At 33.1% G+C, this 27,939-nt stretch overlaps 4 protein-coding genes and 1 long non-coding RNA gene across 6 annotated transcripts; 2 read left to right on the top strand and 3 right to left on the bottom strand.

Moving 5' to 3' along the window:
* The first annotated feature begins 2,197 nt into the window (after positions 1-2,197).
* On the top strand, positions 2,198-4,797 carry LOC122603971 (protein PIN-LIKES 3-like). Its single transcript, XM_043776844.1, has 10 exons — positions 2,198-2,379; positions 2,561-2,640; positions 2,712-2,836; positions 2,933-3,054; positions 3,166-3,330; positions 3,409-3,498; positions 3,910-4,010; positions 4,133-4,185; positions 4,264-4,449; positions 4,550-4,797. Exons 1-10 carry the CDS (start codon positions 2,245-2,247, stop codon positions 4,672-4,674), a joined length of 1,182 nt encoding a protein of 393 aa, XP_043632779.1. The 5' UTR covers positions 2,198-2,244; the 3' UTR covers positions 4,675-4,797.
* Positions 4,798-6,843: 2,046 nt separating this feature from the next.
* LOC122605411 (protein PIN-LIKES 3-like) lies at positions 6,844-12,136 on the top strand. Its single transcript, XM_043778359.1, has 11 exons — positions 6,844-7,058; positions 9,214-9,360; positions 10,148-10,227; positions 10,323-10,447; positions 10,527-10,648; positions 10,722-10,904; positions 10,986-11,075; positions 11,187-11,287; positions 11,444-11,496; positions 11,577-11,762; positions 11,845-12,136. The coding sequence occupies exons 2-11, from the start codon at positions 9,226-9,228 to the stop codon at positions 11,967-11,969; spliced, it is 1,200 nt and encodes a 399-aa protein (XP_043634294.1). The 5' UTR covers positions 6,844-7,058; positions 9,214-9,225; the 3' UTR covers positions 11,970-12,136.
* A 1,325-nt stretch (positions 12,137-13,461) lies between these two features.
* LOC122606260 lies at positions 13,462-14,263 on the bottom strand. Of its 2 annotated transcripts, none has more exons than XR_006324842.1 (3): positions 14,181-14,263; positions 13,957-14,079; positions 13,462-13,878 (listed from the first exon to the last, which is right to left on the bottom strand). It is a non-coding gene; the product is annotated as an uncharacterized LOC122606260 (long non-coding RNA). The 2 variants fall into 2 exon arrangements; XR_006324843.1 differs by having other exon boundaries at positions 13,462-13,824.
* Positions 14,264-15,131: 868 nt separating this feature from the next.
* LOC122605038 (diacylglycerol O-acyltransferase 2-like) lies at positions 15,132-18,381 on the bottom strand. The gene is made up of 9 exons (XM_043777908.1): positions 17,984-18,381; positions 17,567-17,641; positions 16,793-16,878; positions 16,610-16,716; positions 16,385-16,540; positions 16,221-16,307; positions 16,025-16,122; positions 15,836-15,923; positions 15,132-15,704 (listed from the first exon to the last, which is right to left on the bottom strand). Exons 1-9 carry the CDS (start codon positions 18,199-18,201, stop codon positions 15,603-15,605), a joined length of 1,017 nt encoding a protein of 338 aa, XP_043633843.1. The 5' UTR covers positions 18,202-18,381; the 3' UTR covers positions 15,132-15,602.
* A 3,005-nt stretch (positions 18,382-21,386) lies between these two features.
* LOC122605961 (diacylglycerol O-acyltransferase 2D-like) lies at positions 21,387-24,721 on the bottom strand. Its single transcript, XM_043778923.1, has 9 exons — positions 24,373-24,721; positions 24,193-24,267; positions 23,434-23,519; positions 23,121-23,227; positions 22,884-23,039; positions 22,714-22,800; positions 22,484-22,581; positions 21,957-22,044; positions 21,387-21,689 (listed from the first exon to the last, which is right to left on the bottom strand). The coding sequence occupies exons 1-9, from the start codon at positions 24,567-24,569 to the stop codon at positions 21,588-21,590; spliced, it is 996 nt and encodes a 331-aa protein (XP_043634858.1). The 5' UTR covers positions 24,570-24,721; the 3' UTR covers positions 21,387-21,587.
* Positions 24,722-27,939: the final 3,218 nt, after the last annotated feature.

The following is a 27,939-nucleotide window of genomic DNA, read 5'->3' as shown; positions in this document are numbered from 1 at the left end:
GAAACGTTATAAAAATATATGTTGTACAATAAAGCTTTTTTCAAAACCTTATATATACCCATTTGTTAACAAATGGGTATATATAAAGTTTTTTGAAGTTTTATTGTACAATATGTATTTTTCAAAACCTTATATATACCCATTTGTTAACAAATGGGTATATATAAGGTTTTTTGAAGGTTTTGAATGTTTAAAAAGCCTTACGTGAGTATATTCATTCACAAGTTCACATAAGGCTATTTTGAAGGTTTTTAAAAAAAGTTCTTTCTACAACATACTTTTTTATATCATTTTACATTTGAATGAACAAAAAAAACATGTGAACAAATATATTATTTAAGAGTTCTCATGGTTCTTATAAAAAAAATTCTCAAAATAAGGAAAGTCTCTCTATATATATATATAGGTTTTAAGTCAAATAAAAAGTATTAAAGTAAAATAAATAAAACAATTGTTTTTTATTCTTTGAAAATCAAATCATAGAGCATCAGTATATGTACTTGTGCTCCATGAATCTTCGTGCATCATTTTTATGGTGATTAAAGTGTCAATACCTTATCTTATTTATTTTACTTTAATGTTTATTTTATAATAACCAACCCCATGACATATAACTATGCTAGTATTATCTTAGCAGACTGTACAATATATGTCAAATATATATAGTAATAAAAATCAATAATGCATGATTATGGTAAAAGTATCAAAATAAATGATGCGAATATCACTTCCTATTATCTTATATGCGTTGGCTAAATTAAACTTGGGAAAAAAATCTGTGTGTGTATGTAACTTGTATTCAGCTACTATTATAGGAAAGAAACTTTGTTTTGGTTCATTGTATGTAAGTAACCTGCTAAACTGAATGAATCGTGTAAATAATCTGCTAAATGTTGTCTCATTGGGCAACGTATCAGATGTTTAATGGTGCTACGTTAGTATCCGACCGATTTCTTACACAATTCGTTCAGTTTTGAGACAAACTTACATACAATGAACCATAACAAAGTTATTTTCCTACAATAGTATCTAAAGACAAGTTACATACACAGATTCTTTTCCCATTAAACTTTGATTGCATTACTAAAAATTATTTAATTGGGCTGGTACTGGTTTCTATACTAGAGCCCAATGTGAAACCCAGTAAGCCCATACCAAAAGATGGATAAATAGTCGAGAGAAGATATATTCCGGACCATAGGCCAAAAAGTTGGCATCAATCGACGTGTTAGATTCCTCATCAGCTCATCTTTTTGTGCAAATAATATTCTAGATTCTTTGTCTTTTATCTCATATTTGACTTTAACGATAAAAAACAAAACTTTCTTGTAAAATAATACTGTAGTTAAATCGGTTAAAAACTACTATATGTGATTTTTTCAGGTTGAACTTTTGGGTAGAAGGAAGCCCATCTTTGATGGGAAAGAAAAAGACTTTTTAAAGTTACTTTTATAAGCAAGTAAGCAAATAATGCAAAAGTTTGTCTTAATTTTAATATATTTAAAGAGACAAAGAGACTCGAAGTTCAACATTTTGAGGTACATATAATATTTGATAGTTCTATTGTTCAAATGCTTTAGATATTGTAAGGCATGTGCTTATAGGCCGTCTGCCTCGCGTCTCCCTCGCGTTCGACGCACCCCGGCATGAAGATGTTAGTAGCAGCAGTTGCGCAAGCAGCGAGACGCAGCTGTGTCCGTGCCTTTCTTCCGATTTTAGACGCAAGGTTTGAAGGGGGTGAGGGGCCCAATTTAGTGTTATAATGTTATATTTAGTGTTAAAATAATAGGTGAATAGTGTTAGAAGTGGGTTAATGGTGGGGGTTATAAAGAGGGGGTGTTCTTAGTGTGTGTAGAAGAGAGAAAAACTGATGAATAGTACTAGACGCAGGTTAGAAGTGAGTTCCTATAAAGAGAGACCTAAGTGAATATAATAAGACCAGTTAGATTCTAGAATTAGTTTGAATATCTAAAAAGGGGGTGTTTACATGACTTTATAGTTTAGTCTTAGATAGTACTTAGTTGACATTAAAAGTTTTAATTAGACATATATAGTCAAATGAATGCCTAAATAATGGTTAACTTTAGTTGACATTAAAAGTTTTAATTAGATTCTAGAATTTGTTTGCTTATGCATGTACTTTTGCTTAAATATAGTTATATATACACCACTTATTTTGGCTTCACTTTTTTTTTTTTTTGTTCTTTGTTCGTCACAAATCAGAGGTTAGTTTGAGAGATTGAGATGGGGTTAGTGGATCTGTTTTCTGTTGCTTCTATGCCCGTGCTCAAAGTACTCATAGTAACCGGGCTTGGCTCATTTCTTGCCTTGGATTCTATTGATATCTTGGGACCAATTACAAGAAAGCTAGTCAATAATGTAAGTTTGTTTAGCCTTTATTTAGTTAATAATCAAGAAATGAACTTTAACAATGATAATATACACTAGTTAGGCAACTTAAGTTGGTATTTGTTCAAGATTATATCGATCTAATTTTCGATTAAAGATTATCTTTTATGGTTAATTATGGACTTACAAAACTTCTTGCTATGTGATACAGATTGTATTCTTTGTGTTTAGTCCAGCACTCGTAGGCAGTAATCTTGCTAAAACCGTCACTCTCGAAAGTATCATTTCAATGTAAGGTTTCTCTTCAACTAGCTAGTTTTAGATGATGTTTTTGTTTGAAGATTAACTGCTATAAATGATAGGTGGTTTATGCCTGTCAATATTCTTCTAACATACATACTTGGGTCGGTACTTGGATGGATGCTTTTGATCGTCGTTAAACCTCCTCAACATCTAAAAGGCCTAATAATAGGTGCCTGTTCTGCAGGTAAGTTACATGTTCTAAGTAACTGCATGATGCACAAAAAGAACATGTATGCCCCTAGATAACAGAATTTGGGCCTGTATAAATATAAAATGACAGGAAACTTAGGAAACTTGCCATTGATTATAATACCAAGTGTATGCAAAGAAAAAGGCAGTCCCTTTGGTGATCCTGATGCTTGTCAACAGAATGGCATGGCTTATGCTTCGGTATCATTAGCAGTACGTAGTTTCACTTAACATTTTTCTAAAGTTTCCAAATTTGTTTCAAATTGAATCTCATGAGCTGCCATATATATCAATTTGTCCTAATGATAAACATCATCATATTAGATTGGAGCGGTATTTGTGTGGACTTATGTTTACAACTTAGTACGTGTTTTCTCAAGTCAATCACAAGATTCTGGTCACGATGGAGCGCAGTCAATCCCAAGTGGTTTCACAGATAGTTTGCTTACTCCATCTTCATCTACTGTTACGATGAAGGGAAAACTGAAGGTGTTTTTTGGTTTTTGAATCCAAATAATACACTTAGAAAATAATTAGACCGTAAAAGCAAAATGTAATGTGCATCAGGTGATGTTACATACAATGAAGCAACAATTGGAGAACTTATCAAGACACGTTAACTTGAAGGCAGTGTTTGCACCATCAACCACAGCAGCGGTACATGTATTTTACCCTTAATATACAGTATTAGGATAACTTTTAGGATGATGAGTTTCGAGGATAAATCATTTTCATTACTCTATATATTTATGAAGTTATTACACATTTTAACTCTAGTTATTACTGTACTTATTACTATATACTTTAGCTCCAGTCAGTTATTTATGCTCCTATTTAAGCATGGTATATATATATATATAGCAGCGGCTTCCCATTTTTATCACTACTAAAAACTCCATACATTGGGCATTTTCACCAGGGTTCGAGTCTCACTTCCTATATTTAAAAGTAGTAATAGAATAGTTTGCCGTTCAAAAAAAAAAAACTCCATACACAAATAAATCTATTTTTATTAACCAACATCAGAAATGTGTGTTTACACTTACCGTTTTGAGGTTTATGATAAAGATTATGGGCTTTCTCATTGGAACAATCTCGCCAGTTCGAAGCCTACTAGTAGGCACCACCGCTCCTCTTCGTGTGATCCAAGATTCGGCATCCTTAATAGGGTATTATAGCCTGTTCACTTCATATCTTTTTTACATTTTTCAATATTTAGCAGGTCCTAATGAATTGAATAACTGTGGGCATGTGGCTCATGATGAGCTCATAATTCTTTATGTTGTAATAGGGACGCAGCGATCCCTACTATGACACTGATTGTAGGTGGTAACCTCTTAAGAGGTAATCAAACTAAACTTAGATCATAAATCAACATTCTTTTATTTTATTTATTTATCGATATATATGCGCATTTTGTAGGTCTTGAAGGATCTGGTGTCTCGTTACCCCTTGTCCTTGGAATCGTAGTAGTTAAGTTAGTTTTCTTGCCATTTCTCGGCATTTTGATAGTCAAAGGAGCGGTTTACATTGGCTTAGTACACGCAGATCCTCTTTATCTTTTCGTTCTTCTGCTACAGTTTGCACTTCCACCCGCCATGAACATTGGTAGGAGGAGCCCTTTTATATTTGCTAATATAAGTATGGATTTCTTAATGAACTTTTATCATGACACAATTAATTTATGACAATTTTTTTTATATGGCAGGTACTATAACACAGTTATTTGGAGCTGGTGAGAGTGAATGTTCGGTGATAATGTTATGGGCTTATGGTTTGGCATCGATATCACTTACTCTTTGGTCAATGTTATTCATGTGGCTTGTAGCATGATCATTTTGTTTGGCTCTATATATCTGTTAGATAGTGAGTCATAGAATTCTTTGTTCATTGAATTGTCATTGTTCACTGTTTAATCTTTTGACCATGTACTTCAATATATCACAAAGTTCCACATGTTTGTTTCGCTCCACACACACTAAGGTTTGGTGATAGTATGTATGTGTAATTGTGTATTGAGTATTGATTATCTATTAACTATATATACATCTATACAAGCAATTGACATAAAAATTTAAGAGAAAATGTTCACAAATGGTTCATTTGGTTTGTTATATTCGTATTTTGACCCCTCTGTTTATTTTTCCGTTACAAACGGTCCCTGAATTTTCCGTTTTCGTTGTGAGGAGTCCCTCACACTAACTTCTGTTAGTTTAAAGCTGTTGGTAAGGGTATAATTGTCCATTTACATAAAAGGAACACCTTTCTTCTTCCTCCTTATTTGACCGCCACCAGAATCACCACAATCCGACCAAACATATTTTATTTTCCCAGATTTCTTGCTATTTTAGTTTTATACATACACTCTAATATATCTATCAATATATCATGTATTCCCATATATCTATGTATACGTAATAAACTAGACAGACATAACAGCATACCCACAAAGATCACATGTCTATCTATTCTATCTATATGTAATTAAACAAAACATATACCACCAAAATCACCACAATTCGACCTTTGGTTAAGATGGTCATTAGGTAAGGTTCAACTCCTACAATATGTAGAAGCATTCTTTCCTTCCAAGATCCAAAATCATGAGATTCGAATCTTGGAGGGATGGAAACATACCCAAAGTCTCTGGTATTAACCAGAGTAAGAACTGCAGTCATAGAGAAAGATTTTAAGAACGAAAATAAGAAAAAGTTTTGGATGCAGAAAAAGCAAAGAAAAGATCTTGCAAACTTTTACTCAGATCAGATTCGGTGTATCGAACCACTGCTTTGATACCAACTGAAAGTCCCAAGTTTGCAATAATCAAAACAGATTAAATAAAAGATATAAGATAAGAAAGTAAACATGTTTAACTATATGTATATTAATTAAATAGTGAATATATGGTTGGTTTACAAAGAAGAAAATTGAAAATACTTGTTAAGTTTTTGACACACAAAAACTTAGATGTTCTACAATAATAAGAAACACACACAAAGTAACAATTGCAGAACTACACCAACAAGATTTGCGGCTAGGTCAAGTGATTATTTAAATAGGCAGAGATGGGAATCACATGACAACCCAATAGATGTTGACACCTCAAGGTTGTCAACCATCTATTGGTGGATCTCTCAGATCTGCAGGGCTCTCTGTCTTCATCTTGTTTGTTTCCAAATCCGGTATGAAAGAGAAAGACCCAGGTACCGTTTTGGTACAAGATCACATGTCTTCAGTCTTCTTGATCAACACGTGTCTTGGGACCAATATTCTTATCTTCATTTTCCCGCTATTTTCTGACTTACAAAAACTGGGCAATGAGTCATCGAACTTATCTTTAACTTGAAGATAATATTGATCGCTGAGAGATTGCTGACGAAGCTACTCGCTGAGGACTCGCTGAAGAAGAGACTTGCTGAGTCTCTCAGCGAATCCATAACTCAACAAAAACTAATACATATTGAACTGATGAATGAACATAAATAGGAACAAATGAACATAATATATAGAATAGAAATTATGTTTAAAAAAGGGATAGAATCAAATTATATTTTGAAAGAATATGGTATCCACCTGTACAAAATATATAATATTCATATATATACATAATAATTTTTAAAAGAAATTAAGATTATCAATAAAAAAAAAGTTTTATCATATATAGTCCATGTGGTTACTAAAAGTATGATTATACCCTTACATGATTCGCACTTGAACATTTAAACGGTCAAAACTAACAGAAGTTAATGTCAGGAACTTCTATCAACGAAAACGAAATATTTAGGGACCGTTTGTAGAAAAAAGACATATGGGGCAAATCATAAATATGGCAAACCACAGGGACTACCTATGACATTTTCTCTAGTAAGTGTATGGGCTTTAAATATTTTTATCCTGTAAAAGGGCCCACAAAATTTTTTAGGAGAATCTAGACCCGGTCAAGATATATAAATATAGTCTACCGAGTACCGAGTGGGGAAACTCAGAGCGGTGAATCATTTTCCGTTTTTAAATGTGCCACGACAAATAACTAAACTGTGTACTTTGGGTCCCATGACATATAAAAAGGGTCGGAGGGAGGGAGTACTGTATTACTATTTATGGTATCTGTGTGTGTTTGCGCGCATCGTGGCCTGGGAACCGCCAAATTAAAAAAAGGAACGACACCAATTATTATTATTAAGAGCTAATAAAAATTTCAACAAATTCTCTCCTAAGTAAGTGATCCCTCCAAAATCCCTTGTAACAATAATTTTTTTATTTCAAAGCTAATAATCTTTGGCTAGGGCTATTGTTGGTACTATTATTATTATTATCAATTTTTTTATATAATTTCTTGTAAAAAACCAAGATATTTGTTATTGTTAGATTGTGAAGTTGGAGAAAATGGAATTTTGTTGGTAATGGAAATTGTGATTAGAAAAAAAAAATGAAAGAATTGAGAAAGTAGGCTAGCCAAACACAATAATGATATGTATGTGTAAAATGGGTTAAATTCATAGTTGATTTTCGGTTAGTGGGTGACCGTGATTTGTAATTTATTGATAGTTTTATATGGGTCACCTAAATAATTTGCTATTGTTGAGGCCAAGGTGCTAGTGTTACAAAAATTGACATGTTGGATGAATGTTTGTAATCATATGCATATTTGTTGAGTTTGGTTGGCACGGGTGAGCGTTAGTCGTTGTCTTGCTTGTGCTAATCTATATTTGAAAGTTGTTAGTTGAATGACTAGTACAAGCGAGTGTGAGTCATTGTCTGGCTTGTACTAGTCCCTAATTGATTAGTTGTATAACGTAAGTGAGTGTGAGTCGTTGTACGGATTATATTAGATATATCCTTGACATGGCTAGTATAAGTGAGTATGAGTCGTTCTTCGGCTTGTACTAGTTCATATGTGAAATGTGATAAAGTTGAGATGGATAGCATATTGTATTGTTTGTATTCACTAAGCAGTTTGCTTATTGCTTAGTTGTTTGCCTTTTTATTATTGGTAGTAGCTCTAAGGATTAAGAGAAAATTGCTTGAGCTAATTTGGTTATTTGGAGTGAGTTGCTAGATTTTGTGAAGTTGTAGAATTAACAAAGGTAGACTTACTTTGAAGATCAAATTTTGAACTAGTAATCCCTTTAAAGCTAAGCTCTTGGTCATCTCTGTCAGAATGTTGTAGTTGAAAATTTGCTCTCTAACTAAGTCTGGTCCAAAAAAGTTGCTACTATTCTACGCACTAACGTTGAAAAAGAGACCAACCCGATTATGTTTTTTTTTTTTTTTGTGTAACTGGAATAGATTGTTTAATGATTTTTAAGCTATATACACCAGAGAAGCTGATGTAACGATTAGCGATCATATCCTCGCCTATATCATGGAGGGTAACATTGTTGGCAGAGTCGCACATTTGGATATGTGAATACGTCCTTTGTGAAACATGTTTGTTGGATTCACAACAAAAGAACTTTCATTGATATCTAATACATTCCATGTGGGAAAGCAGAGTTTGATTGTTTACAATTCAATGCACTGGCAGGCGAACGATGAAGATCTGGTCGCTTATTCTAAACAGCTATCTAAAATATTGAACCTCATAGATAATTCCAAACACCCTAAGTGTCGTCCTGAACCACTTGACTTCTTGATCAAAGATGCTTTCCTGATGATGGTACCTAATTAAACAGGTAAATGTGGAGTTTATGTGTGGACTCATTTTGAACGTCTGTTGAATGGGAAGAAAACAATAGATTTTTCGAAAATCAATGAAGACAATATGGCTAGTTTTCTGAGTTTAACGTGGCTGTAAGGTTGTGGAAAACGGACACATGAAGTGTTTAGTCAAGACAATATGTTTGGTGATAATTTGTTGGTTTGAATGTTAGGTTGTGATGACTGATATACAAATGACTAAATGATACCATTTCTCCCCTACCTGAAAATCCTACCTTATTATTTTTTTCTTTCTGTTTTTTATTTATGTATTAACAATAATAAATTAATAGAAACAGGCTGCTTTTGCAAAACTTAAGGTAAAAATCCGTTTCCAAGTACTTAAAATGTTATTTGCCCACTTACATTTGTTTAGATGTAATTTCCTTTAACTTGTTAGTAGGTAGTTTTTGAAAGTAAATTGACCATATATAATTTAAGAAAACCGTGGGTTGTTTTATGTAAGCAACTCTACTTGAAGGTATATGATTTTCTTTAGTTAAATTTCTATGCATGTTGTTGCTAATGACTTTTTGTATTAATTAGTACTTCCTAAACAATATATTTCATTTATCTATATTGTTATTGTGACTATACATTTAGACCAGTCTCTTGGCTTATTTACTACATATTCAGATTTTATCAACTACTGTCCTTGATTTTTGTAAACAGTTTGCTGTAGAGATGGGGTTTGTAGATCTGTTTTGTGCTGCTTCTATGCCTGTGCTCAAAGTACTCATAGTAACCGCGCTTGGCTCATTTTTAGCCTTGGATTCCATTGACATTTTGGGACCAAGTACAAGGAAACAAGTCAATAATGTAAGTTTTTTTTTTCAATCTCCTCTCTTCCAATCAATCAAGAAAGTGTGATGATAATGATGATACACTTAGGTAGGACATTAGACTCAAAGGATCATCTCCTATTTCCATTTTGAAGTTGTAGTAAACGGATATACTATTTAAGTAACCTGGGGAAGGCGGGTCTTTTATGTTAGTTAGCCACTAAGCCTCCTTAGAGGTGTTTATTTTTAAGTTGAAGTGTAAAATCTTTTTTCGATATACTCTACAAGTCTACTGACTATCTGGTACTATAAGAAAGTTGCTATAGTTGAAACTTTTTGTAAAAAAACTCATAGCACTTCTTTGCTTTCTTTAGAGTTTACTTTCAGTTGCAAGAGGCCTTGTATTTGAGATAACCCATCAACAACGAGTTTGTGAATAATTCAGGGGCGGACCTAAGGTGGTGCCTGGGCATGCCTTTTCCTCCGTGTAATGTCAAATTGTGTCAAAAATCTGATGTATCTAAATGTTCAGGCTCAAAGAAGATTGTGTTACAAGTATTGTTTAGTTAGCCCACTACATCTATACAACTAAAGAAATGTGCGCCCGGTGGTATTTGGTCCTCAATCCGGGATAATATATACATATATAGGCAGACAAAAATGAGGCCTTCAAAAATTCAGATCCTAAATCCCCGGCTTTACCAACTTTAAGTAATAAAGTAATTTTATATTTATGTATGAAAGTCAGAGTTCATCTTAAGCTAATATAAATGAGTTGCTACATTTTACCAAAGATTTAGTTTTGGTTTATTATGGGTGCACAGCTTGTGTTCTATGTCTTCAATCCAGCACTTGTAAGCAGCAAGCTTGCTAGTACACTCACTTATGAAAGTTTCAAATCATTGTAAGTTTTTTTGCCCATGAGTTGTTGGTTCTGTTTTACAAGTCTTAAAAGTGGCATTATTTTTTTATAGTTCCAACCTCTGAATACTACTGCAGGTGGTTTATGCCCGTCAATATTCTTCTAACATTCATAATTGGATCCGGACTTGGATGGGCACTTATAGTCATTGCAAAACCACCTCAACATCTAAAGGGCCTCATCATTGGTACCTGCGCAGCAGGTAAGTTACGTGTACTATACAAATACCGTATATAAAGGTTACTCCGATAGCTGATTAAGATTCTAATTACAAATGACAGGCAACCTTGGAAACTTGCTTTTGATATTAATCCCTGCTGTATGCAAAGAGAAGGGGACTCCTTTTGGAGATCCTAATGTTTGCTATGACTATGGGATAGCTTATGCTTCACTATCCACGGCAGTATGTATTATTATTTTCAAATTTGAACTTGATGAACTTCCATATCTGTCAGTCCTAACACCAAACTCATCAGATTGGAGCTGTGTTTTTGTGGTCTTATGTTTTCAACCTAGTGCGGGTTTTTTCGGACCATTCCCAGCATTCTGGACACAATGTTGTCACCCGTATTGAAGAATCAGAAACCAGGGCAGAGGATTTGACCCAAAGTTTGCTTCCATCATCTACAACTTCTGTTAATACGAAGATAAAAGTGAAGGTTGTTTTTTGATGTTCATCTGATTTGAGTTTGCTCAAAGTTATTGGAAAGTTTTTTGTTTAAAAAAATTATGTGCATCAGGTGATTTTAGGGAAGATGAAGCAACATCTTGGAAACTTTTCAAGACAGGTTAACTTGAAAGCAGTGTTTGCACCATCAACCCTTGGAGCGGTACACTTTTGTTTCTATCGCATATGTTATGTTCTTGATCATTAAAGGTCAAGAAATTGATTGCCAAAAGTATGCCCAGACATGTAACAGCCTGTGTTTTTATCCTAAAAGATTGTCGGATTCATCATTGGAACAATAGCACCAATACGTAGGCTACTTATAGGCACCACAGCTCCTTTCAGGGTGATTCAAGATTCTGCGTCTTTAGTAGGGTAAGATCGTTAAGAGCCATAACATTTCAGTTTGAAACTTCTAGTCTTTGGTATTGGCCCGTTGCACAGGCAAGTTTAGATTAGATTTAGCAAAGTATGGTATAACATTTGACAAATGAAAGTGAGTAAATGGACTCTACACATTGTCTCATTCAGGGACGCAGCGATTCCAACTGTAGCATTGATTTTGGGAGGGAACCTCTTAAGAGGTGACGTTGGTTTAACAAAAAGTCAAATTTGTGCATTCAGTTTCTTGATGTGACTAATACTAAATCTGTACTATATGCAGGTCTTAAAGGGTCTGGCATCTCACTACCACTTGTCTTTGGGATTGTAGCAGTTCGGTATGTTTTTTTGCCACTTTGTGGAATTTTAATCGTCAAAGGAGCGCTTTATCTCGGCTTAGTACATGCAGATCCTCTCTATCTCTTTGTTCTTCTACTACAGTTTGCAATGCCGCCAGCTATGAACATTGGTATGAGCTCTGCACACCTATTCAATTTTGACTATTCAAATTTTTACAAATTTAAAAATTCTACAATTATATTTTATGACAGGCACGATGACCCAGTTATTTGGTTCTGGTGAGAGTGAATGTTCGGTGATCATGTTGTGGGCTTATGGTTTTGCATCGATCTCGCTTACCCTCTGGTCAACCTTCTTCATGTGGATTGTTGGTTAATTTATTTAACTTGACCCCCCAGCTAGAGGCTTTCTAGTTTTGGTCCGATATTTTTCTTCATTTTCTGTAGAAGTACCATGACTTGTGACCACCACATAGCATATGGTGGATGCATTTACATACGTGGATACTTTCTGATAATTTATGAAAATTCAGTAACAATAACAGTGTTATTAAACAACATAAATAGAGTAAATGTTACAAGAGAAATCCTAATAGACTTGTATGCTAAGATTACATGAAAGTTATATTAAAATTAAGGGTAAAAAGTTTTCACAGCGGTTGAGTTGCACCTCTCGGCATAAGGTGGATCCGCCCCTGCGTTGATGTGTACGGCCTAATTAATGTTGAAAAGGGGCGTAAGTTTAGCTAAACTTAATTGTTTGAAATAGATAATTATCCGCACGATGTAGTAGTGGTGGTGGCGGCGGCAAATAAATAATTTTTGGTGATATGTTTCTTAGTTATGTGTCTTGATTTTATAGGAATATGATTGGCTTTTTAAATGTTAATGGTGGTGATATTTTTAGTGTTTTTATGTACTGTCATTTAGAAAAAATAAGTTTTCAGTCAATAGCCCATTTGTTTGGAAGGTAAATGTAATTATAACAACCACCTTATTATTTTTTGGGGTTAGTTGTTGAAATTAAAAAATCATATACGTAGAAATGTTAGGTAAAACATGTAGTACCTATTTTAGATAAAGCATGAAAATTATGTAAAATTCAGAGATTATGTATGTTTATCAAATTCAAAAGTTTAATTTGTAACTTTTTTTAATGTGACAGTATCTAAACTTAGGTAAAATGTGTCAGCTCATTTTTCCAATCGTATATTATTTGTGGTGGTTTGTTTTATGTAAGCAATTCTACTTGAAAATATATGATTTCCATTAATTAAATAATTAATTTGCGCATGCATATTTAATGACTTTTTGTACTGTTTAATACTTCCAAAACAATATATATTTCATGTATCAATATGTTATTTTGATGTACTACCCACATAGACCAGTCTCTTGGCTTATATATTACTGTAGTATTCAGATTTTGTTTATTTTCTGTGCTTGAATTTTGTAAATAATTTGTTATAGAGATGAGGTTTATCGATCTTTTTTGTGTTGCTTCTATGCATGTGCTCAAAGTACTCATAGTAACCGCACTTGGCTCGTTGCTTGCCTTGGATTCTATGGACATCTTGAGACCAAGTACGAGGAAGCAAGTCAATAATGTTAGTTTTTCTTTTCTCTTCTCTTACAATTAGCCAAAAAAGTCTCATGATAATGCATGATACACTAGGCCTAGGTAGGACATTTCTGAGTTGAAGTAAACGGGTAAATGAATGAGATTTCCCCTATTCAAGTTAACTGGGGAAAGTAAGTCTCTTTTTGACTCAAACGTAAGCGGCTAACTAGGGTATCCTATGACTGTCTCCGAACCTTTTTCTGACCACCACCACCACCAAGATTAGACCTCTTGTAAGATGTCAATTAGCCATTAGGCCACCTTGGAGGTGTTTATTCTTGAGTTGAATAATTGTTCAATCTATTTTCGGGATACTCTGCGTGTCTACTCACTATATCTGATGATACAAGAAAGTTGGTATATTCGAGACTTCAGGTAAAATAAACTCATAACACTACTTTCCGGCTTTCACAGGCATGCCTTTTTCTCCATGTAATGTTTTTGTCCAAAAATACAATTTTTTAAAATGCACAGGGTCAAACAATATTGGGTTACAAGTATGGGTTAGTTTGTCCACTGCATCTTTAACACTAAAGATATGTGCGCCCGGTCAATCCGCCACTTATGATCGAGTTCTAGCCCCATTATGGACAAATTGTTAATATGTACACCTGTGGACAAATGAAAGTGAACTGATGGACTCTACAAATTGTTAATATGTACACCTGTCCACCAATGCGTAAGTTTTCATAGAGCTAAAAGAAATAAATAAATAAAAACAAAAACAATTACAAATTTCTTACAAATCTTCATGGCCCGTGAAATCCAAACCTAGTGCAGTTGCAATCATTAAGAGAATCTGCCTATCTATCTTTTCTTCTTCAATGAATCCATTGCTTTTTGTTTGATTCATCTTTTTTTTTACCCTGCATTGAAAAGTTTATAATATATATCCACGGCGGCTGAAGTGGCTGCCGGAAATCGAAAAACAAATACACAGAAGAAGAAGAGAGAGAAATATAAGAACCTTTGTGTAGAGACTGTGCTGGCCGGAGGAGGGATGCTGGTGGCGGCTGGAGGGAAGGGCTGTAATCAGATTAGGGTTTCTTGGTGGCTTTTAATATAATCACTAACCTATGAAACTTTAAGTCAATTACACTAATACCCTTGAACTTGTATTTTTATATCTTTAACAAAAACTACCCTTCAGTTTTCATATGAAAACCCTTCAATTCTTCGTACTAACCACAGGTTCAAGTCTGAGGGGCAGATTTACACTTATTAATCGTTGTGCTTTCGGAAGGATTAATAGTGTGTTTTCCTCCCATCGGGTATTTGAAATAGACATTTTTACTTCGAGGGAGCTCTCTAGCGCGGACCCGGTTAAGACAACATATGCTAGACCTCACGCTGTTGAATCGCGACACGAAGTTTTCAATAAAATTCATTTTTCAAAAAAAAAAAAGATAACTTGATCTCTTAACAAGTAAACATATTTGTTCACACATAAGTATTCGTTTTCTGTAAAAAAAAAAAAAAAAAAAAAACTAGTAAGGTTGAATAAAAAAAAAGTAAAAAAACTTAAAACTATGTATTTCTGAAATATTGGGAAAATATTATAAGTTTAGATTTAAAGATAAGGAAAAATAATGTAAATGAATGCAAGTAAACTTAAAGTAATAATGTAATTTTAAACATTTTAAAATATTATGTTTCATTTTTTAAAAACTGTTTTTAGACAATATTTGTTTTAGTATTTTTTTTTTATCTGATATTTTTGTTTCATATCAAAACTTAGAGATCTTTTTTGAATTTTATTGAAAGATCACAACATATAATAATCCGTGGGTGAAAATTGGAGTTTGTAATAATTTTGTGGACATCGTCACAGAGGCGGATCCAGAAATTGGATTATCGGGGGCAAAAAGAAACTTAACTTGAAAAATTAAGGTCATTATGAAACAAAAACACGATAATATACATAATTACAATATATATACACTAGAAACTTTTGGGTCGTCGGGGGCGATTGCCACCGGTCTTTCTATACTACATCCGCCAATGGGCATCGATGTAGTCAACCTTCTTCATTTGGGTGGTTAACCTTGAAGGTATTTTTTTTTTATCTCAACTCAATATGATTCAATACGACAAGTGTTGAATTAAGACGATAATACACTTTAAAGTTAAATACATACCGAACTATGGAGCAAAAAATGAATACATTTTCAAGCATTTATTCAAAGTAATTTGAGAAGTTGCATTCATGTAAGAGGTTATGTTCAAGCACTTTGGTAAGCCAAAGAATCATATATTCATATTAGTTGCTTGGTTCCAAGCGATTTTCACGAAAAATAGTCCCTCAGTAGACCTATAAACTTCATGCCTTTTACTTGCTGCTACATGTACTCTGGAGTTGAATTTAGATTGGTAAAAATGCACAATCTCATCACATCAATCGTAACTCAAGATCAGGATAACCTGCTCGCGCTTTATATTTATGGAATAGATTTTGTAGTGCTTCCACAAATTGACTGTGTACTTCAGAAACCTAGTAAACAATGCAAAAGCAAATTAAAGATCATACTATGAAAATACAATTATAACAGACAAAGCATATGCATACTCGGAAAGTGAAATTACAGAAACACCCTTGAAAACTAAGATCAATAACTTGGATACCTCTTCCATGGTGGGATTAGAACTTTTCGTGAAATGTATTGGTTTACCAACTACCACAAGAATTGGTCGTCGTAAGGGTATAGGAGACCTGCAAAAACAGGTAACAGACAACCACCAAGACTAATGATGATTATTATGTGGTTCATGATTCATGCGAGTGTAGAATTATACCAGATGAATTGAACATACCATAAGGTACCCCAAAAGACAATAGGAGTGAACTTTATAGATCGAGAGAGTTTCAGAAACCAATTCCCCCGTGGCTTCCACCAGTTATAAACATTGGACTACAAAGTAAATACAAATTTGAACTTAGTTATTTTTATCAATTAAGACTAGTGCAAAATATATATATATATATATATATATACGCAGGAGTAAATACCTGACCAAAGGCGAAAACAGGAACCAAAGGTGAATCAGTCTCCATTGCAAGGCGTATAAATCCTTTTCTTGAATTCAAAAAGGCAACCTGTAAAATAGAATTTTATCCATCATGTGACAGAAATAATAAAAGGGAGTGCTTCATAAAAATAACTAAAAACAAACCTCAGAATCGCGCTCCATGTAAAAGGCTTCTTGTACTCCACCTGGGATCACTATGCAGCTACATCCATTTTTCAAAAGTGACGAAAAGTTTTTCCTTGTTGCTGCTGTTAGTCCCATCCATGTCCATATATGCCTAAGAAATGGCGTGTAGAACACCTGACAAATGTAAAAACTCTAAATTTGTATTGGAACGTCAATAGTTGAAGGGTAACTAGCAATTCTTACAGCGGTACTTGCAAGAATCTTGACTTTGCCAGTCGGCATAAAACCAGTAAGATCTGATAGTATCCCGGCTCCAATTGGCCAAACTGAATGAGGCTCGTATCCAAAAACTGTATTAAGAAAATATAATTATGTGGTGATGAACTTGAGCTGTAATTTTTTTTCAGAACAAGAGGCAATGACTACCATAAGCTTGATCAGGACTGAAAGCTCCAATATCCTCAACATATAGAGTACCCGGAAAATAACCAATCACGTGCTTATATATGTACCTGAAATGAATCGGGAATATAAATTAAAAATACTTACTCAGTCCAAGGAAATCGCTTCACTATAATCAAATTATCAACAATTGACAACTCTAATCAGCAGCTCCAATTTCTTAACTAACATTATGAAGAATGATTATAGTTTTGAGTAGTGTACCAGTTTAGCAAACACACGGTCACTAAAAGTTGGTTTGTTGTAAAATTTAAGTCATTCAGTAACTGGGCCAACACATACAATGATGAAAATTCTCAAATGACAAACAGAAATGATGAATGGCATATGCGTATGGCTAAATTTCATAGAATATCTACGTACTTTTCCTGTAATCTCATACTGATCATCGTGCCAAAGAAGTTCTAGAAGTTATTTTCTTAATCTTATCTAGGTTATTAACTTAACCTCTTGAATTGGTGTTACCGGGTCACCCAATGACTTAAACGTAACAAACAACTACTTTTCATGACCCGTCCATAGCATTTTTTTAGTACAATGATCAAGCATCAATGTGGGGCTAAATACAAAGTATGTAGATATTCTATAGAATCTGCCCTGCCCTGCCCTGCCCTTTACTTTAAGTTGCAAAGTCAAATCCAGGCGGAACAAAACCTCTTATTTAGAAGCACTTATAATAGTAACACTTTGAATTTGCAAAACTAACTAGATTTATGGGGACAAAGAGAGAGAATAAACCTGGCTATAGCTAATCCCCATTTACTATTCTCATCAATTGGGATGAACATAAGCACCACAAAGATTCCCAATACCCTGCAACAAGAAATCAAAAATGAGTAAAAGTAGTAGGATCTCTAATCTCTATTCATGCGTTTGGAGACAGAGGTCACGGGTTCGATCCTCACATCCTACAAAATGGTCGGAGGTTCTCCTAGAAGCAGTCTCTCTACCTTACGATGTAAGGTAAGGTTATCTACCGAGCTTTAGGCTCTAATTCATGTGGCCATTTCTGGCCATCCTAAGGCATATTTTTCCAAGAGGTTCAAACCCGAATCTCTTTCAAGATCTTAGGGTCCACTTATCACTAGGCACATTGATAATGTTTAATCTAATTTCCTTGTCAAAGCAGGAAAAAAAAAAAAAAAAAGTACTTACAACAAGTATTTGTTAAAAGGGAGCAATAATAAGGAGGCCAAGTTGAGCAAAACTATTAAATGGACAGAACCAAGCCATATAATCATTGCTATAAATGTATTAACCGGTGACACCATTTTACTTGTGAACACTGCCGCTGTCGGTTCAGACAACGAGGTTGGTGTTTGTGGCGGTGAATGGATCCCATTAGTTTCCTGGTTAGTCTGCTTCTTCGACATGTGAAAAATTGGCGGGTGAACAATCCCAAAATGTTTGGGAATGCTAAACCTGCATACAAATGAGTTTGAGCAATAATGAAGTTAGAGAAAAAGATTAAAAAGTGATTTTTAGTTTTGTTTTAAGTTGTGAGTATATATTGGGCTACCCAAGAAGGGAGCTAGTTTTTGTTGCTTTATTACAGTTTTTCTTTTCAAAGCATATATGAGTTTGGTTTTCGAGTATGAGAATGAAAGAATAAAAAGTTTATTGTTTGATTCATTGAATTGGACATCAAAAATTCGGTACCAGATCTAGAAAAATAAGTATACACATAGTGACATAACCCACCAACAGGTTAAGTTTATATGTTAATTTTGATATCTATATTACTAGGTTTAAATTTGGGTATAAGCAAAATATTTTTTAGACCGGTGAAAAAAGTTTCTAGGATTAACCAATTTCTTTTGAAATTCAAATTGAATGTATGAGTAGACAATGTCGTAATTAAACTCAACTTTCAATAAATAGAATATATGGATTTTGATTCTTATTTCAACCTATAGTAATTTCCATAACCATAGTTGCTATCTCAAAAAATACACTCTTTTAATGTATATGTTACAAAACTATAGACATAAACTTTGGAAATGAACCAAAAATCACTATTCGATTAGTCTCCGGGTCGAGCTTAAAATTTGTTATTTGCTCTTGTATATTCAAAAGCTTGTTGCATTATTTCAAGTCGAATGAGATAGTCGAGGTTAACAAGGCTAAGCCTAAGAACTTATTGAAGTCAGTTTTATCCACTTCTACCGAAACTCCAAACTGAGAAATACTTTAAAAAACATAAATAAAATAAACAAAACATAGAAATAATGTTAAACAGATAATAATAAAATACTCGAGTTCAAGCTCAAACGAAGCTTTGAAAATTTGGTTAAGCCCACCCGTCAAGATAATCAATAAACGAGCCTAGCACTGCACAAGCTTTTCTCGACTTGTTTACAATTTGAAAGCCATTACACTATTTTTGTGGAATGAGTAACTTTTAAAATTTAATAAATATATGAAGTTGAAGTTCATGATAAAATCGTCTTGTTACTACACAATACAATAGTTACACACTTCATTTTACAACAAATTGATTATATATATGAAAAAAAATTAACAGCGAATTGATTATATTTTAATTAGCTTTTTCCTTCAATAAAGACCTTTCAGAAAATAGGAAAACAAAATTATTCATGGCACACCTTTCAATAGACATTATTGAATCAGGCAAAGCCACGTGACCATTAAAACCTTTATGCACATGATTGAATACTAAATACGAGTATTGCTTTTGTATCAAACTATCAATTCTGGTAACACAAACTGCTATAACGCATCGACTTCTTTAAATAATAATAATCATATACTTTCAAAAAAAATAATAATCATATATACTTTTGGACCCAATTGGAGGAAACTAAAATATAAATTCAAATGAGAAACGTTACCTGTTACTAGTTTTAATTTATTTTTCATACAAGTAGAGATTTACCTGCAAAAATTGGGCTTTAAATATCTTGAAACTCCTTCAAACAAAAGCAACGGAATAATATAACGGTGAAGACTTATGAGTGCATTTATTTCGTCATGGAAGTCACCCAAACGTTCGATTCGTGTCTAGATTTTGTCTCTTTGTCGCCGTTAATGGACGCGTGGCGAGAGAAATGGTGCTGAAAATTTACGTTTTCTTTGACTTACATAAAAGGCTAAAAGCCCACTAAGACTCCTGTTTTGATCAGGCCCGTAACACACTAATGCCTTGTTTCTTTTTTACTTAATAAAATTAATAGTTAAAAAATTAACCATTTAATTAAATTTCATATTTTTTTTTACTTAATAAACAAAAATAACCGTCAATTACATATATTATACTTAATACATACAGACATCTTAATGTATTCAGTCACTAATACACTCAGCACTTAATGACTAAAAAAAGAAACGGGCCCTAACATTTAAAATTTTATATTTTTTTCTGTCTCATTTTAAATGTCTTAATTAAATTTTTTTAATCTTCTTTTATCAACCTTAATTATAAATATTTTTGTTTATTGTTATATTGATATAAAATATAAAAATAGATTGAATTTTTATTATACTGTTCAATTATATATGTTTTATCAATTAATATATAAAATACATCTAAAATTACTTAAAGTCAAAATTAAAAGAAGATTTTTAAAATAAAAAATATTTACATTTTTTAGATACTATATATACAAAGGTTGGAGGGTCTTTTCTACCATTTAGATAGAAACTGGAAGCAGCTTCTCTACTTAGGTAGAGGTAAGGTCTGCCTACATCTTAACCTCCCTCATACACCATTGAGGTATTGAGGCTCAAAACCCGCAGAAGGCGGCACTGAGCAGTTACTTACTTTTTTTTATATTATACAAAGCATGCTGGTATGTATATGATATACGTGATCATAACCACTTAGAGGGCTCAGTTAATCAAGTTTCCTATGATCGCTACATGAAGTCTATTTGCGTACCTGATTTTAGGAGATATTAAGAAGTTCTTAATCCACAATTCCATTAGAAGAGCACGTTTCCATTTTCATATCCATGTCTTCCATAATATTAGGATTTAGGATAGTGGTTTCAATATCTTCTTATATATTGTAATAGTTGGCTTTATGAAAATAAGATCATACAAGAAAGAAATGAAACAACATCAAGCTCACAATGTATTCAGAAATACAAAGCCAACAAGGTTCAAGCAGAAATCCAGAGTTTTACTACAACAATGTTGAGTAGATTGTGGAAGTAAGTAAATATAAGTTACAATATATGATAGGGGGTTGGGTATTGTAAAACAAGTGTAAAAGTAAAACAAATGAGAAAAGATCTTGACCCTTAGATCATGGTTAAATTGATGCACGATGATTTTCATGATGCACATTATTTTTTAGTGAAGGGAAACCTATTGTTTTATTTGTTATACTTTAATAGTTGTTTTATTTTACTTAAAACTTATATGATAGTATGGGGATATAAAATGTAACCTAATAGAGATTAGTTCAGGAGTTCGTTAGTACTTAGTAGGCCGTTAACCGCCCATCAATCTTGTTAAGCATCTGTATTATCCATATTCATTTTGTGATTACACTTTCATATATCAAAAAATAACATTCCCAAAATTCTATCTCAAATGTCATTTTGTTATAGGAAGAGAAGAAAAAATTTGCAGCAAGTCTATAATTTAGTTTCATTTGTTTCGTTTATTTACTTTTCGCTTGAATGAGATTAACCATCTCAAATTGGTTCCTATCAATATATGTCAATGCTTAATGCAATTTCTGCATCTTCCATATATTTCTTATCCACATTAGGGCCTTCATGATGCTTAATAATCACATAATTTGTAGTTCAAGCTCAGGATATCCGGCTCGTGTTTTATGTCTATCGAATAGATTTTGAAGTGCTTCTACAAACTCACTATGTATTTTTGAAACCTACAAAATATGTAGAAGCATATTAGAAGAAGAAGATCCATAGATCCACCAAAAGGTACTCAATGGGATCGACTGAGTTACATATCTCTAATCTCTCCTTGAAGTCGAACATGGACTGCTTTGTTAGTTTTTTCTGTTAGACCATATATGACGGCCCCAAACATACACCTATCTCTGTACGTTGCACCGTTGTGACAGTAGGACTTGAAATAGGCAAGGTCTTAGTAAAGTGCATTTTGCAAATAAAAATGAGTAACTTTGTGTTACCTCTTCCATAGTGGGTGTAGAGTTCATCTTGAAATGTATTGGTTTACCAACCACTATAAGAATTGGTCGACGAAATGGTATGAAAGACCTGCGAAAATCAGTTAAACCATCAAAAACTATGATTAATAATGATCTCAGTTATATAAACCATCAAAACTATGATAAATAATGATATACTCACAATGTCCCAACTTGAATGTCTTAGTTTGACTTTACAAGTCTTTCGTTTGTAATTTTGACCGTAGAAATACTTGTTTTTGTTAGATAATATCTTGATGAAAATTATATCTCTGTAAAATAGATTTAAAACCCAATCCATTCATCTATTTTACATCAAGTATTATATAACACAATAAAAAATATCTACAATCAAAGTTCAACAACAAAGACCCAATTCAAAATAACACATTTAAATTGGGACTAATTAAGGTAGCTCAGCTGCTCAGTTATATAAACCATCAAAAACTATGATTAATAATGATAATCTAGCTAACTTTCAAATGCAGAATCATGAGGGTTGATCATACCAGAAGATACCCCAGTAGATGATAGGCGTAAACTTCATAACTCGGGAGAGTTTCAAGAAGAACTTCCCTCGTGGCTTCCACCAGTTGTAAACGTAGGACTGTAATATATATAGAACACGATACGATGTGTATTAATCTTTCTACAGCCAATTTTATCATAATGAATTTGATTATCCAATTTTTCTTATCATTACTTTCAAAACGCACATCCAAACAACACCCCTAAATACCTGGCCAAAGGCGAAAACAGGAACCACAGGTGAACCTGTCTCCATTGCAAGCCGTATGAATCCTTTCCTCGCCTTTACAAATGCAACCTATGTATAGTAAATGTATACTTTAACCTATAATAAAGAAGGATCAATAAGTATGTTTTAAGTGAAAATGATAAAACACAAACCTCAGAATCATGCTTCATATGAAATGCTTCTTGTACACCACCTGGTATCACAATGCAGCTATACCCGGCTTTCAAAAGCGATGAAAAGTTTGTCTTGTTTACCGACGACACTCCCAACCACGTCCAGTAATGCCTCAAGATAGGGGTGTAGAACACCTGCTCAATACATATTAATTGACAACGTATTTTATGCAATACAATTGTGCGCCTTCAAAAAGAGTGACAAGTCTTACATACTGCGCTACTTGCAAGAATCTTGATCTTTGTAAGAGGTATATAGCGCGCAAGATCCAATAGTATCCCAGCTCCTAGTGGCCAAACTGAATGTGGCTCGTACCCAAAAACTGTTATAGACCCGATAACTATATATGTTAGGTCCTATTCTATATCTCATGCTTAACTAATTATACATTTTACTCTGATTTTTTAGACTATATATAACTTCTACCATTTCTGAGATTACTTGTCAAAAAATCATTTTTTTCATTAGGCATAAAATCACAGTATACATGTCACAACACGAATGGAGTATAAATAAAGAATTATATACCATAAGCTTGATTAGGATTGAAAGCTTTGATATCCTCAACATATACCGTGATAGGAAAATAACCAGCCACATGCTTATATATGTACCTGAAATTGATAGGAAATCTGTAAATATCAATAACATATATGCCACTGTTACTACAAATAAATATTGGAGTCCAATTATTAAGTTTACATACGAAGGTGTCAATCCTAACACCTTTTGTGAAAAAACATGACTCTTAACCGGCCACTAGTTCAGTAGGCCATTCGTGGTCGATAAATGTTTTATATCTCCCTCATATCTCGGCTTGGCAGAGATTGAGTACTACTGTTCTTGTGTATTTCCAAAACAGAAAATGGGGAATCAGAATACAAATGGAATATATCGACCTATCAATCAATACTAGAGTTGATTATGGTCTGTTTCGGGTTATGGATTTTAATCATGTGTATCATTATTCAAACATGTAAATAAAACAACTGGTTCGATCAGTAGTCGGAGTCTTCGCCTCTGGAGACAGAGGTCATGGGTTCGATCGGAGGTCTTTTTCTACCTTTCGTAGAACCTGAAAACAATATCTCTATATTTGTTAGGGTAAGGCTGACTACATCTCAACCTCTCCATACAACGTCAAAGATGGTATTGGGACCCAAAACCCACGAAAAATAGCATTGGGAGTTACTTTGTTTTACTTTTGTAAATAATCAACTTTATAAGTGTCCATTTTATACCCTTGCATTTCAAGACAAATGATGTTTTTGGGCAAAGATGATAAACCTGGCTAAAGCTAAGCCCCATTTGTTGTTCTCGTTAATTGGGATGATTATAAGCACCACCAGGATTCCCAATACCCTAAAAAAATAAATCATATTACAATTATGAAAACTAATAAAAAAAAATTCGACAATTTAATTTAAATGGGAAAGGATGATGTGTAATTAAGCAATTGTTATTTACATGAAGAACTTGAATAAAGGAAGAAATATGAAGGAAGCCACAATGAGAAAAATTACGAAATGAAGAGTTCCAAGCCACATTATCATTGCAAGGGATTCGTGTATTGGTGCCCCATTTTTTCCCGTAAACTCAGCCGGTGTCGGTTCTGTCGATGACCGACATGGTGGCTGAATTTCGTTTGCCTGATCATTAGACATGAGAAACACTAAAAGTCTTTGGAGATCGTTCAACGCTAAATTTCTTAAGATGTGAATTATGAAAAGTTCATGCAAACAAATTTAGTTAGATTGAAAAGGTTCTAGAATTTGAAATTTTCTATAAATAAAAATTGAGAATCAAGCTCGCAATTTCTGACTGACATGTTAACATGACATGTCACAACACAAAATTAATATGTTTCGTGTTGAACTTTAACATGTTTCTGTATCGTTAACGGTCAACACCTTAAGACATGATTAGGATTCATGTCATGTGTTCCTTTTTGAAATAATTACACATTAATAGGTTTCGTGTTGTTAACAAGTCAGATCAGTTGAAAGTGTTCTTAGTGTATGCTATGATCTGATTTTTGTTAAAGTATGCTATGATTCGTTTTTGTTCTTTATATATCTAGAAAAAAGGCAAGTGTTTTTTTAACGTTTGGTATCTCGACCAGACTTTTGGTAATTCAACCACATTATTTGCAGCGATTATTGCTACAAATAGTGGTGTTTTGTCCATATCCAACTATTTGCGGCGATTACTGACAGGGGATCCGTTATTACTTTGTCAGATTTGTCATTACACACAGGGGACCCACACTATTTACAACGACTATCGCTGCAAAAAGTAGTTGTGGTTGAGATACTAAAAAACAATGGTGGAGATGCCATCACTTTCAGTTGATTAGACTCAATCTAGTTTAAACAATTCTTTGACTCTATTTCTACTCGAAATGTGCACAAAAATTAGACACATTAAAACAACAAATCAATTCAGCACAAATCAATTTACAATTTCTTTCAAGAACCCGATGGTTTGTTTATATCGATCACATAGATATATAAATATGTTCACGTGTAAAGTTTGTGATAAGTGCTATCTTTTGGGGTCTAGTGACAAACATGTGGCATATATTCTAATTAGCAAAAAGAGGACACAAAATTTTGGGTGTTTAGAGAATGTCTGCCATTATAAATTAATGGGTTTTCCCATTTTGTTGCATGCTTGTCATCATTCCCTCACAACGGTCAAATCTCACTTTTTAACTACAAGTATATTAAAATATAATCTTTGTTTTGACAAAAATGCAAAAAATAATGTGTGCATTTGATAACGATATACGTTTTGTTTCTTTCAAAAAGTAAAATAATACTTAATGTTAATGATATAGTTATGTTTAACATGGATGCTTAAAGGTATGTTAAAGTAAGAAATTCAGATAAAACATGGAGAAGTTAAATACTAAGATAAGGAAATATTGTGCGACTCATCATAGACCAGCATGGGGCTTTAGGCGGTTCAATAGTTATTAAGAGCTAAGCAATCGTTTTAGGTTTTAAAAATCTAAGGTTCCACTTTTTGTATAACAGATTTAGTCTTTGGACATTTGATTATATACCATTAGAAAATTTGTATTGCAACAACATTCTTATTGATTTTTGTATCAATCATTACACATTGTTTACTGGTAGTTTAACAACATAAGTTAAACTATCTTTTTTTAATTTCTTTTTTATTTTAAGTCTTTAACTAATACGCTGATGGATTAGCTCTCTAAATTTGATCTCGTTTAAGGCTCAAAAAATTTTAAACTGGCAATGATGGGGTATAACAGTATGAAGCTTCCCCTTGAGCTACTCAAGATTGACTCGTACAATACTTGAAATCGTGATGTTCAGACTTGGTTTAGTTGAGCTCGAGCTATTCAATTAGACTTTCGAGTCAAGCTCAACTCTTATTATCTGACTCGAAAAACTAGAGATTTGATCGAGCTTGTATCATTTTGCAATTCTACCATTGGATATTATATGGTATTTATGACTTCTGTAATGTATAAACGACTTGAACTCAAAAGCTTCAAATCGAACTTGAAAATATCGAGCTCATTCTACTATTTTTGTATTACTCCGTAGTAATGAGTGGAAAAGAATTCAGGATTTATTACTGTTTGTATGTGGTAGTTAGTAGCCATAAAACCACTAGTATAAGAATTTAAAAGGACAGCACCATCATAAGAATGATTAGTGACCTTTAAACGGTCAATTGAAAAAGAAATGTTGGAAAGTTGGAAAAAGTTTGAGATTAACTAAATTAACCTACCAAAATAGTTTACAGAGAAAGTTGTGATAATTAAAATCAGTTATTGGTAGGGCCTATGATTCATGAAATTGATGAATACTCGGTATATTATAAGTACAAGTATCTTTTATTGCAAAAACTAAATAAAAGTTAGAGAGCTTTCCTTTTCCTACCGCCGCACGATTTCACTTTTATCGTTAAACTACCTCGAATATGTTTAAAAACATCCCAATTACCTTGAAACTTTTTTTCTTTTTTTTTTTAACGGTAAAATAAAATATTATTAATAACTATCAACTAGCAAGGTGTTAGAAGACCGAAATTATAACCACCAAAGTGAGATAAACATCAACTATACAAGCTAACCGAAATTAGCTTGAACTTCTACGAACTTCTTCTCAAAAATATATATCTATTGACAGCGGTAGAGCCAAGGCGAGGTCTAGTGGGTGCTGAGTTTCCCCCAACTAGCATAAACATTCATTAAAATAGTCAACTCATTACATATTATATGTGATAAAAACTCCCCTATTGGATACTAATAAGAGATAATTTCCTTTCATTTTTGCATATTTCATATTAAAAAGTCTTTTAATATTGATGATATATATAAAATGATTTTAATTATTATTCATTTGCTTTTACAGAGTAAGAAGGATCTGATTAAAACTACTTTGCAACATTTCTATCTTGATGTACATAATCATTCACAATTGATAAATACTTCATCATTATTCGAGTTATGTAGAACGTTGTATAAAAGTGGAAGGTCATTAATCCATAATCTTGTTGATAAATTGATTTATTTAATATCAGTTCTTCTGATTTTAACTATAGCCAAGAGCTTTGTCAACAATCAAAATTGTGAAAACTTGACTTTGTAATAGCATGAGTGACAACTTTCTTTATAGTAGTTTGATTTTTAACATTGAAAGAGAGATTATTGGAACTTTTTCTGTTAATAAAATAGGGTTTTGCTAAACGAAGTCTAAGGACTTTGGTTAAGGTGCATTAATTAGTAGTACATTTACCATAAAATTCAGGGGGTGGACTTTTAATATAAAAATGTACAAACTTTTTATGCATGTTAAATAAAGCCTTAAAGACTTTGTTTAGCAATTTCCAAATAGTATAATGATTTCAAGTTTAAGAAGTAAGAAAATCCAAGCTTTAAATGCATCTAATAAACTTTCATCATGTAGTTACTTTATTAACATGTACTTCCTAGTTAGCTCAAGTGGTTGAGCACCTGCCTTACAAGCAGGAGGTCTTGGGTTCATGTAACAC

This window comes from Erigeron canadensis, chromosome 6 (assembly GCF_010389155.1).
Source record: "Erigeron canadensis isolate Cc75 chromosome 6, C_canadensis_v1, whole genome shotgun sequence".
Taxonomy (NCBI): domain Eukaryota; kingdom Viridiplantae; phylum Streptophyta; class Magnoliopsida; order Asterales; family Asteraceae; genus Erigeron; species Erigeron canadensis.
The sequence above is the reverse complement of the archived record's forward strand: the minus strand, read 5'-3'. Positions and strand labels throughout refer to the sequence as shown.